This window comes from Aotus nancymaae, unplaced genomic scaffold (assembly GCF_030222135.1).
Source record: "Aotus nancymaae isolate 86718 unplaced genomic scaffold, 86718_ANA_hifiasm-v0.15.2.pri h1tg000036l, whole genome shotgun sequence".
Classification (NCBI taxonomy): domain Eukaryota; kingdom Metazoa; phylum Chordata; class Mammalia; order Primates; family Aotidae; genus Aotus; species Aotus nancymaae.
In genome coordinates, this window is record NW_026988450.1 from 23,959,790 (window position 1) to 23,976,928 (window position 17,139).

General features: G+C 41.4%; 1 protein-coding gene across 4 annotated transcripts in view; it reads right to left on the reverse strand.

Moving 5' to 3' along the window:
- UBE2W (ubiquitin conjugating enzyme E2 W) overlaps positions 1-15,616 on the reverse strand; it is a 96,637-nt gene extending 81,021 nt beyond the window's left edge. For 3 of the 4 annotated variants that reach the window (XM_012450901.2, XM_012450903.2, XM_064384283.1), the window contains exon 1: positions 15,515-15,616. In XM_012450901.2, the coding sequence (XP_012306324.1) occupies positions 15,515-15,616 (102 nt within the window). Of the gene's footprint in view, positions 1-5,263; positions 5,297-15,514 lie in introns of all 4 variants that reach the window. The other variant, XM_021665916.2, reaches the window with a different exon arrangement.
- Between the last annotated feature and the right edge of the window lie 1,523 nt (positions 15,617-17,139).

Sequence of the window (17,139 nt, forward strand, 5' to 3'; positions counted from 1 at the left end):
GACTGTCTCTAAAAAAAATTTTTTTTAATTAAAATACAGTCAATTATCATTATTCATAGTAGTTAAGTTCTCCACAAAGTTGTGGCAAACACTAAATTAGTAAATATGGAATCTACTGCTATAGGAAATACAGGGTTAGATTCCTGCCAGCCTCTGATCACATTATTTTCTTCAGCCAATCAAAAGTAACTTGTTTCTTCTGTGTTTGTCTAAAGACTTTTTTTTTTTTTTTTTTTTGTGACAGGGTCTCACTCTATGGCCCAGGCTGGTGTGCAATGCCTTGATCTTGGCTTACTGCAACCCAACCTCCACTTCCCAGGTTCAAACAATTTTCTTGCCTCAGCCTCCTGAGTAGCTGGGATTACAGGTGCATGCCACCAAGTCCAGCAATTTTTTTTGGCAGGGGAGGTATTTTTAATAGAGACAAGGATTCATCATGTTGGCCAGGCTGGTCTCAAACTCCTAACAAGTGATCCACCCACCTCAGCTTCCCAAAGTGCTGAGATTACAGACATGAGCCACCATGCCTGGCCTCTTATTTACTATATATTGTTGATTATCGAACTCACGGCCAACAGCACTATAATGCATGCCTGAACAAATTTTCTGCAAAAGGCACAGCACAGCCTTCATGTATACATAGAACACTAGACAGCACATCAGTTAAACAGTGAAATTACCAACAAAAAGCACAAAAATGCTAAATACTGTGGTACAAAACAGACCTAAAAAATAATCCAGTACAAGCCAAGCGTAGTCTTGTTTGACCTCAGCTGGGAGTGGGTGCACAGAATGACAAAGTCACTGCTCTTTAAGTGAGCAAATGGCGCAAAAAAAAAAAAAAAAAAGGCAAGCAAGCCAGAGTATGCCCAAGTATCAATTTTACGGTTACAAGTAAGTTTTACAAAGAAGTGAATTCACAAATACAGAATTCATGAATAATGAAGCTGGACTACAGAAACAAATAAATCAAGGTAACTTAAACAAATTGTTATAAAGAAATGAATTATATGCCTGTAATCCCAGCATTTTGGGAGGCTGAGGTGGGAAGACTGCTTGAGCTTGGGAATTCTAGATCAGCCTAGGCAACATAACAAAACCTCATCTTTACCAAAAATACAAAAATTAGCCAGGCATAGTGGCGTGCACCTGTAGTCTCACTCAGCAGGCTGAGGTGGGAGAATGGCTTGAGTCCACGAGGTCAAAGCTGCAGCGAGCCGTGACTACACCCTACTCCAGCCTGGGTGAGAAACCCTATCTCAAAACAAACAAACAATATGCCCAAGAAGATAACTTTCTCCACTAAAATCCTTAAATTGGTTTTCCTAAGAATACAGCAAGTTTTCTTTTATCAAATCTCTTTAAAACCTATTACTCGATTTCCTTAATATGTATGTTCATTTCATGTAGTACAAAAGACTATTTTTATTTAAAAAAATTTTTTTTAATTTTATTTTATGGACTATCTCTAATCATAAAATGCAGCAATATTTAAAGAAAAGGCAAGGTGGTTAGACTAGATGACATGTGAGATGCCCTCTGCCTCAAAGATTTTCTAAGTCTAAAAACTGAAGTTGATACACCTCTTTTAATTACAATAAAGGCTTATATGTTAAATAAAAATATTCTCAGCAATATTCTACACTACAATCACATTTTTCAGTAGGACTGCAATGTAAATTCTTATCTGAAAAACAGCTCTCCACTAACCCAGAGAAGTAACTTGAATCCAACTTGATACTATCAAACCTAATGGGCTCTCAGCTTGGTCCTATATAACTTCAAATGGAAAACAAGCTACCATATTAATACTATGAAACTAAATAATCCCTACATTATATGCAAAAATGAATTCAACATGAATCAAAGGCCCAAATATAGAAGCTAAAATTATATTTTCAGAAGAAAACTTATATGCAAATCTCCAAGACCCCCTGGATTAGGCAATGATTTCTTAGATATGACACCAAATACACAAACAACAAAGAAAAAAATCATAAATTTTGCCAAAATTAACAATTTTTGTGCTTCAAATGTCACTATCAAGAAAATGAAAACACAGCCCACAGAAAAACAGGAAATTTTTGCAAATCACATGTCTAATAAAGGACATTTAGTCTAAACATATAAGAATTCTTACAATTCAACAATAAAATGACAAATTTTTTAGAATTGGTGCGGTGGCTCAACCCTGTAATCCCAGCACTTTGAGAGGCTGAGGTGGGTGGATCACTTGAGGCCAGGAGTTCGAGACCAGCCTGTCCAACGTGGTAAAATCCCGTCTCTACTAAAAATATAAAAATTAGCTGGACATGGTGGCACATGCCTGTAATCCCAGCCACTGGGGAGGTTGAGGGAGGATAACTGGTTGAATCTGGGAGGTGGAGGTTACAGTGAGCCAAGATCATGCCACAGCACTCCAGTGTGGGCAACAGAGTGATATTCCATTTAAATTAAAAAAAAAAAAAATTTAATGGGAAAAAATTTGAATAGATATCTTAATGCATCATTAGTCATTAGTGAAATGCAAACGAAAACCACAATGAGATACCACTTCACACTAGGATGCTATCATCAAAAAACCACCCTAACAAACATTGGCCAAACACAGAAATTGGAGTTCTTGCACACTACTCACAGGAGTGCATAATGCTGCAGTTGCTGTGAAAAAATTTGGCAATTCTTAGTGTGGTACTGTGATTTACAACCAGAAGGATATATTTAGTCTTCATGTAGCTCCTAAAACCCTTGGAATCTTGGAAGTTATAAATATCTTTTTATATGTTAATGCCATGACTGGTGGCTGGCGGCTCTTGAAGAGCCTCAGAATGGCAACTAGTAGCCAAAGGAACCAACCATGTGATTAGAGGGTGAAAACTTTCAGCTCCACCCCATCACTCTTTGGGGAAGAAGGGAGGAGACTTAAAGGTTGAATCAATCACCAATAGCCAATGATTTAATCAATCATGCCTAAGTAATGAAGCCTCCATATAAACCCAAAAGGCGAGTTTGAAGAGCTTTTGAACTGGTGAATAAGAACGTATCCACATACTCCATGGGACCAAAAGCTCCTGAGTTCAGGGTCCTTACAAACCTCACATATGCAAAGCTTCATCTGGCTGTTCAATTGTGTCCTTTAAAATATCGTGTGTAATACATCGACAATTGTGAGTATACTGTCTTCCCTGGTTTCTGTGAGCTGATCTAGCAAATTACTGAACCCAAGAAGGGGGTTATGGAAACCTCCAATTTGTAGCCATGTCAGACACAAGTTGTGGGTTATCTGGGAACCTACAACTTCTGACTGGTGCCTGAAGTGGGAGCCTGTCCTGTGGGACTGAGCCCTTAACTCTGGTTAATGCCAGAACTGAATTGCCGAACACCCAGCTGGTGTTGAAAAATTGCTTGGTGTGAAAAAAAAAACCCACACATCTGGTGTCAGAAAAGGAGAATCAAGTGTTGTGGATGAGTACAGGAGAAAATCATTGTTTATTCACTACAGACTTAGAATGTTAAAACATTCTAATGTTACCATATGACCCATTCATTCAACATTTACTGAGGTCCTCCTATATGCAAGGTATATAAAACAAATTAAAACATAAGCCTACATAAAATGTGTACATACATGTTCACAGCATTATTCACACTAACTAAAAAGTAGAAACAATCCAAACTCAACCAATTGATGAATAAAAACAGGAAACCCAAGTATCTGATATTTAAATAACTGATGAATGGATAAACTGTAGTATAACCAAAAAATGGGCCATTACTTGGCCACAAAAAGGAATGAAGTATTCATACAAGCTACAACATGGATGAACCTCAGAAACACTATGAACTGGGCATGGTGGCTCAGGCCAATAATCACTTGGGAAGCCCAGGCAGGAGGATTGCTGAGACTGGGAGTTTCAAGATCAGCCTCAGCAACATAGCTAAATTGTCTTTATAAAAAATTTTTTTAAATTAGCCAGGAGCTGGGCATGGTGGCTCACACCTGTAATCCCAACACTTTGGGAGGCCATGGTGGAGGAAGGAGGATCACCTGAGGCCAGGTATTCAAGACCAGCTTGGGAAACATAGTGGAACCCCGTCTCTACAAATAATTAATTTGAATATATATTTTGGCCAGGCGTGGTGGCTCATGCCTGTAATCTCAGCACTTTGGGAAGTGAAGGCAGGCAGATCACCTGAGATCAGGAGTTCAAGACCAGCCTTGCCAAGATGGTGAAACCACATCTCTACTAAAAATACAAAATTAGCCAGGCATGGTGGCTCACACCTGTAATCCCAACACTTTGGGAGGTTGAGGCAGACAGATCACCTGATGTCAGGAGTTCAAGACCAGCTTGGCCAACATGGTAAAACCCCATCTCACAAATATACAAAAATGAGCTGGGCATGGTAGCTCATGCCTGTAATCTCAGCACTTTGGGAGGCTGAGGCAGGCAGACTGCTTGAGGTCAGGAGTTCAAGACCAGCCTGGCCAACATGATGAAACCCATCTCTACTAAAAATACAAAAAAAAAAAAAAAAAAAAAAAAAAAAAGCCAGGTGTGGTGGCTCTTACCTGTAGTCCCAGCTACAAGGGAGGCTGAGGCAGGAGAATCACTTGAACTCAAGAGGTGGAAGTTGCAGTGAGCCAAGATCACACCCACCACTGCACTCCAGTCTGGGTGACAGAGCAAGACTCCCATCAAAAAAAAAAAAATTACAAAAATTAGGCAGGTATGGTAGTACACGCCTGTAGTAGCAGCTACTAGGGAGGCTGAGGCAAGAGGATCATTTGAACCCAGGAGGTGGAGGTTGCAGTGAGCCTATGGCGCCACTGCATTCCAGCCTGGGTGACAAAATGAGACCCTGTCTCAGACAAACAGCTAAGTGAAAGAAGCCAGCCACAAAATGTCATATATTATATGATTCCACTCTCACAAAATACCCAGAACAGACCAATCCAGAGACAAAAAATAGATGAGTGGTTTCCAGACAATGGGGAAAGGGGGAAATAGGGAGTGACTGCTAATGGATAAGGAGTTTCGGGGGTGATGAAAATGTTCTGGAAACAGCGATGATGGTTCTGAATTTATTAAAAACCACTGAACTGTACACTTTAAAAGGGTTAAGTTTTATGATACGTGGATTATATTTCAATTAGAAGAAAACATTGTGCTTTAAAAGGTTGTTAAAATGGATGTTAAACGCTCGAAGTTTTATTTGACTAATTCTCAAATTTTGAAGAGAATTGGCAAAAAACACTTACTGGAAACCATACTTCCACCCTCCTTCCTGTGGTCTGAAAATACAAAGAGAGACCTCATGTAACACATGTTCATAAAGGAAATCTATTTTTTCCATTGACCGATAGTGCAGGGACTAGAAATCGGCGGGGCGGTGGGGGGTGGGGAGAGACAAAAGCATCCAGTAGTTATTTTAAAATGGGAATGTATATTAAAAAAAAGACAAAAGCATCTAGTAGAGTTAGTTTAAAATGGGAAGCGTATAACATTAAAAGATAACTCACAAACAACTCCAAAGATCCATGAAATGAAATAACCTATTTTTACCTTATATGATTGTTTTTATCATCCCTATTTTACGTTTGGGGGGTGGAAGGTTATACAGCTATTAAGCAACAAAACCAGAATTCAGATCCAAGGTTATTTGATTCCAAAAGCTGTGCTCACTTACTCATTTATTCAACATTGACTAAAGCCCTCCTACATGCCAGGCACAAGTTACATCCAAGAAAATAGTATATAAGCTAATTAATAAATAATAGTCAAAGGTATGAAGAATTTATCAAGGTAAAGGAAATTATTAGTGCTAGGGTGGGAGAGCTATTTTATGTTGGGTGGTCAGGAAGGCCTCTCTTTAAAAAAAAAAAAATTTGAACGCCTGTAATCCCAGCACTTTGGGAGGCCGAGACGGGTGGATCACGAGGTCAAGAGATCGAGACCATCCTGGTCAACATGGTGAAACCCCGTCTCTACTAAAAATACAAAAAATTAGCTGGGCATGGTGGCGCGTGCTTGTAATCCCAGCTACTCAGGAGGCTGAGGCAGGAGAATTGCCTGAACCCAGGAGGCGGAGGTTGCGGTGAGCCAAGATCACGCCATTGCACTCCAGCCTGGGTAACAAGAGCGAAACTCCGTCTCCAAGAAAAAATATATATATATTTGAACAAAGCTCTGAGTAAAAAAAAAGGAAGTCATCCAGATGTGTGATAAGAGCATTCCAAGTAGAGAAAATAACAAGGCAGGAGTAGCAAGGAGGCCAATAAAGCTTCAGAGACATGAAGAGGTTAAAGCTTCTTAGGCCAAAACATGAATTTTGGATTATATTCTGAGGAAGAGAGGAAAGCCACAGGATTGTGAGTGAAATGACATGACTTTTGTTTTGAAAAAATCTATTGGGAATCTAAAGGGATAAGTAAAGGGATGCGGGCAGAAGCAGGAAAACCAGTATGACACTACTAATATAATCCAGGCAAGGAATGAGGATGTCATCTGCATTTATACCAGGAAGTAGTTCAGAAAAACAGTTGAATTCTGGATATATTTTGAAAGCAGAATAGACAGAAATTTGCTAACGGTTTGACTATAGGGTGGAATGAACCCAAGGTTTCTGGCTGAGCAAATGGAATGAAGATGCCCATATACCAACATGGGAAATATTACAGAAAACTAGTTTGGGGAGGAGAAATAAAAAACACAATTTTATATGTTTACCTATCTGCTAATCTCTTTTTGTCTTGCTTTTTAAAAAGTAGTGAAGGCCGGTAGTTTTTTAAAAGTAGTGCAGTGGCTCACGCCTGTAATCCCAGTACTTTGGGAGGCTGAGGCAGGCGGATCACAAGGTCAGAAGTTCTGAAATCAGCCTGACCAATATGGTGAAACCCTATCTCTACTAAAAATAGAAAAATCTGCCGGGCGTGGTGGCACACACCTGTAGTCCCAGCTACTTGGGAGGTTGAGGCAGGAGAATTGCTTGAATCCAGGAGGTGGAGGTTGCAGTGAGCCAAGATTACACCACTGCACTCCAGCCTGGGCAACAGAGTGAGACTCCACCTCAAACAAACAAAAAAAGGTAGCAAAACAGGACTTGAATCTGAGTCTTTTGATTACAGAGCCTGTGTTCTTTACCTCTAACGAAGTTTTACGAAAGCAATTAAATGAAATTAAGAGTCTTAGAATAAAACAACTCAAAAGCACGCACTGTTTCTTGGTGATCTAAGAACTACATTAACAAATAAAGGCTTTCAAACGAGGACATTTTAAAAATACCTGACAGGTCAGTCGCAGCGGCTCATGTCTAATCCCAGCACTTTGGGAGGCCGAGGGGAGCAGATCACTTCAGGTCAGGAGTTCGAGACCTGGCCAGCATGTGAAACCCCATCTTTACTAAAAATAAAAAAATTAGCCAGGCATGGTGGCACATGCCTGTAGTCCCAGCTATCTAGGAGGCTGAGGCAGAATGGCTTGAACCTGGGAGGCAGAGGTTGCGATCAGCTGAGATTGCACCATTGCACTCAAGCCTGGACAACAGAGCAAAACTCCATCTCGAGAAAAAAACATGATCAAGTATTTTACAGACACTATGCATAATGAAGCAGACAGCAATGATCTAGAGATGGAATAAAATTCACATAACAAATGCTCAATTTAGGTAAATACTAAGGAGAACTATATTTTCAGAGAGATACCACATCATTCCACTTTAATTTGTATTTATATATACAAAAAGTATATTTATATACTTTTTGAGACAAAGACTCACTCGGTCTTCCATGCTGGAGTACAGTGGCATGATCCTGGCTCACTGCAGGTTCAATCTCCCCAAGCTCAGGTGATCCTTCTTCCTCAGTCTCCCAATTAGTTGGGACCACAGGCACATGAGACCATGCCCAGCTAATTTTTATTTTTTTGTAGAGATGGGGTTTCGCCATGTTGGCCAGGCTGGGATCATCCCACCTTAAAAACTGTCCTTGATAATGAAGATTATCTTTGAAGGCCAGGCATGGTAGCCAGACTTCAAAGATAATCTGACATTATTTTCTGCTTTAGATTTCCTGCTTCATGAAAGCAGGAAAAATACTTTCCCTCTATCCCTTAAATGTGCACAAAGTGACTATAGTAAATATTTGTCCATTACTTAACACTTCAAAAGGCATTCCTAAATATCAAATTCCACATTAGTTTAATTCTACTTTAGGTCAGTCTATTAAGCAATTCTGTAACAGTAAGGTTCAGTACCTATAAAGGAATAATTTAAAATTCATATTTATAATATACCAAAAAAGTGGCTCATTTTATTGCTGCATGCATTTGCCATAACTTTAATGTTCTTCATAGTATTTTCAAATTCTTTATAAAAGAGGAAGTCAACTAACCTAATTTCATTCTTATAAAGACGTAGCAGTAACTTCTGATAAGTAAGTACTTATTTGGAAAGTGACTTACTCAAAACTACATAGTAACTGAGTAGTGAAGCTACGATTAGAAACTAAGCTCTGAAATCTGTTGATGTTGTGAAGGTTAAGGAATGAACACAGTTTTACATTACAGAGAAATCATTGGTGTAATTATGTAACTTTTCAGTCAAGAATTAAGCATTTACTACATTATCTTATAACTTCTAGAGCTAAGAAAATTAGAATATTCCTTAGAGTTTATAAGGTTATGTAACAAATTTTAAAAAGATCTTCCTCACGTGTATACTTGTGTACTGAGTAAAATTATAATGGTAAATTTTTACTGTTCAAAGATAATCTTTTTTTAAATTTTATTTTAATTAATTAATTAATTTAGAGATGGAGTCTCACTTTGTTGCCCAGTCTGGAGAGCAGTGAAATGATCTTGGCTCACTGCAGCCTCTGCCTCCTGGGATCAAGAGATACTCCTGCCTCAGCCTCCCAAATAGTTGGGATTACAGAAGTGCTCTACCACGCCTGGCTAATTTTTGTGTGTGTATTTTTAGTAGAAATGAGGTTTCAACATGTCGGCCAGGCTGGTCTCGAACTCCTGAACTCAGGAGATCCGCCCACCTTGGTCTCCCAAAGTGCTGGGATTACGGGCTTGAGCCACCAAATCTGGCCCATTTTCTAACTTTTTATTATGTTGTAACCCTTTCCTAATGACATCAACAAACAGATGTGGTATCTGTCAAGGCAATATGACTACTATAAGAGTAATGTCAGTAAGAGTCCATATTCCATCTCTCTCAGTCACTATAACCAATTACTTGAGTAAAGAGCTGTGGGCCAGGCACAATGGCTCATCCTGTAATAATCACAGCAATTTAGGAGGTCAAGGTGGGCAAATGGGCAACATGGGCAAACAGGGCAACAAAACCCCATCTCTACAAAAAATACAAAAATTAGCCAGGCATGGTGGCATGTCTGTAGTTCCAGCTGCCTGGGAGTCTGAAGAGGGAGGATCACCTGAGCCGAGGAGGACAAGGGTGCGATGAGCCAAGGCCCTGTCATTGCACTCCAGCTTAGGTGATAGAGTAAGACCCTATCTCAGAGAGAAAAACTTTAAAAAGCTGTGAATAATCCAAAATAATGCATTATTTCTAAGTCTGAAAATAAGCACACATTCATACTTTATCTCCTGTCATTAAATCTCAACCTCCTCCTTCCATCCAGCCAAACTGACAGTTAATAGTCTAAGACCAACGCCGGGCGCGGTGGCTCACGCCTGTAATCCCAACACTTTGGGAGGCCGAAGCGGGTGGATCACAAGGTCAAGAGATCGAGACCATCCTGGTCAACATGGTGAAACCCCGTCTCTACTAAAAATACAAAAAATTAGCTGGGCATGGTGGCGCGTGCCTGTAATCCTAGCTACTTAGGAGGCTGAGGCAGGAGAATTGCCTGAACCCAGGAGGCAGAGGTTGCGGTGAGCCGAGATGGTGCCATTGCACTCCAGCCTGGGTAACAAGAGCGAAACTCCGTCTTAAAAAAAAAAAAAGTCTAAGACCTAGCTAGGTAAGAGAGGAAGTAAAAGGAGAAAATTCACAAGAGCAATTCAACTGACCATTTCTCTCAATTATTTCACTGTTTTTAGAGTTGACAAACATCAACTACCATGCACTGACTTTCTAAGATCTTAAGACACAATGTAACAGGAGGCTGTGTCTAAAATTAAAAAATCTAGAATGTCAAATTAGAAAAGTATATAGAGTATATGTTAAAATTTCTAATTTAAGAGAAGTCTGAATGAAGCAGTTAAATTCTAAAATCAGAAATTATATCCAGGAGACCAAGTATTTAATAATATTAAATAAGCTATAGGAAAGAGAAAAAGATTATAAAATTTAAAAGAGGCATTTAATAAAAAAAATACGATTTTAGGATTTAGCTGAGAACAGAATACCTCAATACTGCTACACTTTCAAAAATGTTTAGAATCGGCCAGGCATAGTGGCTCACACCTGTAATTCCAGCACTTTGGGAGGCCAAGGCGCATGGATCACAAGGTCAGGAGTTCAAAACCAGCCTGGCCAACATGGTGAAACCCCAAAACTACAAAAAATTAGCCAGGTGTGGTGGCCTGTAATCCCAGCTACTCAGGAGGCTGAGGCAGGGAACTGCTTGAACCCAGGAAGTGGAGGTTGTAGGGAGCTGAGATCCTGCCATTGCACTCCAGCCTGGGCAACAGCGAGACTCCATCTCAAAAAAAAAAAAAAATGTTTAGAATCACGTTAAAAATTCACTTTAATAAAATAACACTTTTGCAGTTTGGGGATAGAAAGTTTCTACCAAATAATCACAGTCCCTAAAATGCTAAAATTAAAAATTTGCTACAAGAAACTTTCCATGTAATATTTTAAGATTTTCAGAATTACCAAAACTAAATGTAGATCTGTTTAACTACTGTCAATTTTAAGTATCACCACAAATATAACACTCTCTTAAGAATGGTTTCTCACCAGACGCAGTGGCTCATGCCTGCAATCCCAGCACTTTGGGAAGCCAAGGCAGGCAGATCATGAGGTCAGGAGATCAAGACCATCCTGGCCAACATGGTGAAACCTCGTCTCTACTAAAAATACAAAAAATTAGACAGGCGAGACAATGCACACCCGTAGTCCCAGCTACCCAGGAAGCTGAGGCAGAAGAATTGCTTCAACCCAGGAGGCAGAGGCTGCAGTCAGCTGAGATTGCGCCACTGCACTCAAGCCTGGGCAACAGAGTGAGAATCTGTCTCCAAAAAAAAAAAAAGAATGGTTTCTTGAAGCTGGGCACATTGGCTCATGCCTATAATCCCAGAATTCTGGAAGGCCAAGGCAGGTGACTGCTTGAGCCCAGGAGTTCAAGATCAGCCTGGGCAATACAATGAAAACTGTCTCTACAAAATACAAAAGCTTATAGTCCCAGCTACTCAGGAGGCTAAGATGGAAGGATCACCTGAGCCCAGGGAGCTCGAGACTACAGCAAACCAAGATCGTACCACTGCACTCCAGTCTGGGTGACACAGTGAGACCCTGTCTCCAAAAAAAGAAAAAGTTTCTTAAAACATAATTTACCTGTAATCTTACTTGGTGATACATGAATTTTTCTTAGAAATAACAGTAAGAGGGGAAAAAGAAAGAAATGAATAATGTCTCAAAGGGATTACATTAAGTCTGAAAACCACTTCCTTGAATTGTATATGGCAGAACTCTAGCAATATTAGGGAGTAGAGCTTCCCCAGCATTTACAAGTGTGCCAGAATACTGACCTCCCATTCCAGGTTATTTCACGAGGAGCTGTCTGCCAGGTCCTTCTAGCCTCCCAACCTCATCTACCTTAGTGTACTATTCAAAATTTATTTTCTATGTGGACACAACCTAAATATGGTTGAGAGGCACTGACAGAATACATTAAAGCAGTTACCAGCTCAACTTTAAAATACGTACTCTCCAATAAGAAATTCAAAGTCTACCCTTACTTGTTTTACTCCATTGATACTAAAGACTATTAAACTTTTATCAAGTAATGAAATTCCATGTTATGTTTGTATAATATGGCATTAAGAAAAACACAGTTCCTCTTAACAGCTTAAGTAACTTCAGCAGCAGCAACATCCTGGTACGGGTAAGATAAAGAAATCCACTAAAAGCTTTTTGTGTAAGGACATGGTCATTCCATGTCACAGCTTATTTTCTCCTAATTAAAATCCCCAAAATACCAATTTCCTAACCTTCTTCCATGTTTTTTCTCCACTGCACTATTACCTTCTAATATAATAACACAATTGGCCGGGCGCAGTGGCATACGCCTGTAATCCTAGCACTTTGGGAGGCCAAGGTGGGAGGATCACGTGAGGTCAGGAGTCCGAGACCAGCCTGGCCAATGTGGCAAAACGCAGTTTCTACTAAAAACACAAAAAAAATTAGCTGGGCATGGTGGCCGGTACCTGTAATCCCAGCTACTCAGGAGGCTGAGAACCCTGGGGGCAGAGGTTGCAGTGAGCTGAAATCATGCTGCTGTACTCCAGCCTCAGCGAGATGCCCTCTCAAAACAAAAACACAATTAACTTAAATATTTTGTTCTTATCTGTCTCTTCTTACCAGACTATTTATTATTAAATCCACGAAGGCAGAAATCTTGTGTGCTTTTGTTCATTGCTATAACCGTGGCACCCAGGTTAAGTGTCTGACACATAGAGGGCCCCCAAAAGATAACTGCTGAGAGAATAAACAAATTTGATAATTTGATGAAGGTTTATGTATAATCTAATTGTCTTAAAAGAGCCAAACTTTGCCATTAAGATAGGATACAAACTTTGTACAACAAAGATACAAAATAACCCCACAAAAAGTAGGGTTGTCTTTTAAAAAGCTTGACTTATACATATTAAAATTTCTTAAAGATACTACTGGCTGGGCTCCGTGGCTCATGCCCATAATCCCAGCACCTTGGGAGGCCAAGGCGGGCGGATCACGAGGTCAGGGGATCAAGACCAACCTGGCTCACACAGTGAAACCCCGTCTCTACTAAAAATACAAAAAATCAGCCAGGTGTGGTGGTGCACACTTGTAGTCCCAGCTACTCGGGAGACTGAGGCAGAAGTTGCAGTGAGCAGAGTTTGCGCCACTGCACTCCAGCCTGGGCGACAGAGCGAGACTCCGTAACAAAAAAAAAAAAAAAAAAGACACTACCAGAAAATCTGCACTAGATATTTCAAAATACAAATAAAAAGGAAAGATTTTTTATTTTAATAAAAATAGGAAGTATCTGTTTTCCATTCCTCTAACCAGAAAACACAGAAGAATAGAGAGTGGTAAGATTTAGATAGAATAAGTGAAGGAAAAACTTTAAAATAAAACAGCCGGGGGGCAGTGGCTCACACCTGTAATCCCAGCACTTTGGAAGACCGAGGTGGGCAATCACGAGGTCAGGAGATGGAGACCATCCTGGCCAAAATGGTGAAACCTCGTCTCCACTATAAAAATACAAAAGTTAGCTGGGCGTGGTGGCGTGCCCCTGTAGTCCCAGCTACTCGGAAGGCTGAGGCAGGAGAATTGCTTGAAACCGGGAGGTAGAGGCAGCAGTGAACCGAGATCGTGCCACTGCCCTCCAGCCTGCCGTCTGGCGACAGAGCAAGACTCTGTCTCAAAAACAAAAAAACAAACAAACAAAAAAAAGTGACAAGACAGTCTGAGGTAGTAACACTTAGGGCACAGAAAAATGCACTACTGCACTATCAATCAATCATTTGTTTCCATTGCTTCCGACACTATGTAAAGTTCAAGATTACCAACTTCTCTCTTATAAACAAATCTGCCTTTTCCAGACTAGATAAACAGATAACACACTAAGTTCTCTTGTCAAATATTATCATAAGTGTTGTGGATTTTAATCTTAATCTTTAGCCTCAAATTACGTTTTAATCTTAATACCGATAATCTTAAACTCATAAAAAATGTTTTAATCTTAACACAGATAAAAATCTTTAAGTGGTCCTGTAGCCTATTGCGTCTACTGTTCAACTAGCATTCCACAGTTCCTTTTTCGGCCTCAAATGACGAAACTTCTCTAACGTCTCTGGGGAAACTAGTGTAAAGTATAATGTTTCCTGAAATTGTTCTTGTTTTTTCCCTGCACCATTCATGACATCTCTTCAACTAGAAATGTTATATAAAACTTTTCTGTTCTGCAGGCAAGTCCAGAGGGAGAAGCAAAGGTAAAAAGAATACTGTAAGGAAAACAGGTTGAAAGGGGAATAACATAAAAGCACAGGAGTAAATGTGAAGCAAAGAAATATTTATACAAAAGAGGAAGATGCAAAAAAGGGAAGAAAAACACTTTCAGCAGAGAAAAGAAAAAAAAGGAGGAGGAACAGAGACTTACTTCTTCCAGAAACAAAAGCAAAAAACACTAAGAAAACGTGGTCTCTCTCTTTACCCAAGGGGATGTTATTAAAATGCTAAAGGGTATTCAGCTGACACTCCTATTTAGAGTTCTACTTTCTCTTCCTATGTCCTTTGATACTGCTCGTCTTCATCAATGAATTACATGCAGGGTATACATAACACAGTCAATATCTACAAACTACAATTGTGGTTGCCATCTTTGCCTGCAAAAATAAATAAATAAATAAAACAACTCCCTGGATTCGGGAAAAAGGAGTAAATTAACTTGGAAAACCAGAAAACCACGCCTTGCTAAGCAGGGTAGAAAGGACACAGGTTAACAAACGCCTCCTACCAAATTAAGATTCTACTAAAGGTCTGGGTAATAAGGGCAACAAGAAGTAGCCTTACCGCGACCGCAAGGGTGGGGCATTGTAGGGGGAAACAAAATAAAGGGCGAACTATCCCGAGAGGTTTAAGGGGGCTGAGGACTCGGCTCTCGGGAGATCGTCCATCAGGCGGTGGACTCGGGGCAGCTTCGAGAGGAAGGAGACAGTGGACTGCTGGAGGAATGTCAGTGAGAATGCCGGTGCAGATGGAAAGAGAAGGTACCCACGAGCACAGAATTAAGTCAAAGGGAAGAAGAGAGGCCCGGCGTGGGAGGCCGGAGCAGAGGCCGCTGAGCGCCGTCTGCAGCCAGCAGCCTTCTCCGGAGACGCCTTCTCGGCTCCCCCACTCAGCCCCTTGCCGCCCCTGCCCCGGCTACAACCGCGGGCGCAGCTGTTTCCGTCGGGCCAGGGACGGCGGGGCAAAAGCAATCGTGGGGCTGGCGGGCAGCAGATTGGCAGCGGCTGTGTGTGTGTGTGCGGGGAGCGGATTCTGAGACCGGAACGCCAGACTTCGCCCTTTCTCCCGCAAGCCTCCTTTATCACCCAACTTCCCAGTCGGCTGGTGTCCGCTTCGACCGACGGATACCGCACCCCCCCCCAACCCAACGCCTCTCGCCGCCTCTCACCCCTCCCCCGACGCCCTGAGCGGAGGGAAAACAGACCACCCGGACCCATCCCGAACCCGCCCGGGTGTCCCCGAATCGCGGACACCGCCCCCGCCCGAACGCTGGCACCCTCTTGGCGGCTCCCTGGCCCGCCCAGATGCAGCAAACTCCTCTCACCTGCATTGACGCCATGATGGAACCATCCCCCCAAGGCCGGCGAGGCCAGAGACGCAGGGGGCGGAGCTGCCGTGCTCGCGTCACGCCGCGGGGGCTCAACATCCCCGGCGCGGGGGCGGGGTCTGTGATGGGAAGGGGATAGAGAGAGGAGATTGGCTGGCATGCTAGGCGGACGGGAGGAGGGACCGCGGGGCGGGGCGAGGGCACGGTAAATGGCGCTGTGAGTACCTTCGGTCACTGTCGGATTCGCCGGTCCCGAGTCCGGCCCTCGTTTACTCTCGTTACCGAGAACACACGGCTCCAGTTTAGACTCGGTTACGGTTGTTTTCTTCGTCTGTACCGCGAAATCCTTATGACGTCCGGATCTGCACAGCTTTTTTCTGTTCGTTCTGTTTTTCCAACCACAGCTGTGCGGTACAGATTTTTCCCTTGGGATGTGTTTTCCATACTACCAAGCCCACTCTCAGAGCCTTGGGGCCCCATAAAACTTCCCGCGCAGCTACTTTCTGGTCTTTGGAGACTTGAAAGGTTTCTTGGGGGATTTTTTTTTTTTTTTTTTTTGAGACGAAGTCTCGCTCTGACGGCTTCTAGTATTCTTAATTTGGGGAAGAGAGACATAGGTTTCCTTGTACAACAGGATGAGGATTTAAGAGCAGAACAACACTGATATTTTAAAGGCGAGGGTATTTAGATTTGTGGAGCTGAAACTTGCCTGAAAAGGGAGAGAAAATTTGGAAGTTTGTATGTTGTGTGCAGTTTCTGCCCCTTACCCCAGCCCTTCAGTTTTAAACTTCACATGTATCAACAATAGTTACGGTTGTTGGGGCAGTCTAAATTTGATTAGCGAGTTGACCCTAGGCATTAATTTTTTTTAAATATGCCAATGTCATGTTATAATAGACACATACTATTATGTCCAGACTTCTCTTAAGCCTATTTCGTGGTGGGCAGTTTTGTGGTCATTTAGGGATTATCTAACTTGGGTAGGGAAAGCTGAGCATACATAATTTATTCTAGGAATGCACCAGTTCTGCCAACATTTATCAGAAGTCACGTTTGAAAAAAGCTATTCTGGAACTGAAGATGTCATTGGTTTATAAGAGGAAAATGGAAGCCAAAAACCTGCACCTCATGCTCTATCTTTAAAACTTAAGGTGGCAGACACAATGAGTAGAAGGCTTTTATGTTACCAAAATGAAGGCTTAAAATCTGTCATTTTATTGACCCGGCTTTCTTTTTAGAAATTTCTATAAATGCAATATAGAATATCACTTACACTCTTAAAATAGATTACGTTCTTTGGAACTTCTCTAATCTGAAATGTGTTTAAAAAGAAAAAGATCTTTAAAATATGCCAGTTAGTCTATGGTATGATATTAAACACACTATCCATCACTAGAGAAGTTATGGTGGTATACCCTCCCCTCTCTCAGATGTCTACCCTATTGCCAGAAGAGCAGATTTTCCCTTTGTTGTGCAAAGTGACTGTCCTTGAGGGATGTTGCGATGCTCTTGGTAAACCGGAATCAACCAGAAGCATATCTGGTGTTAGCCCCATTGTGTCATCAACATTACAACAGTGAGGAAATTCACATATCCCAATGAAAGAGGAAAGCTTATAGAAG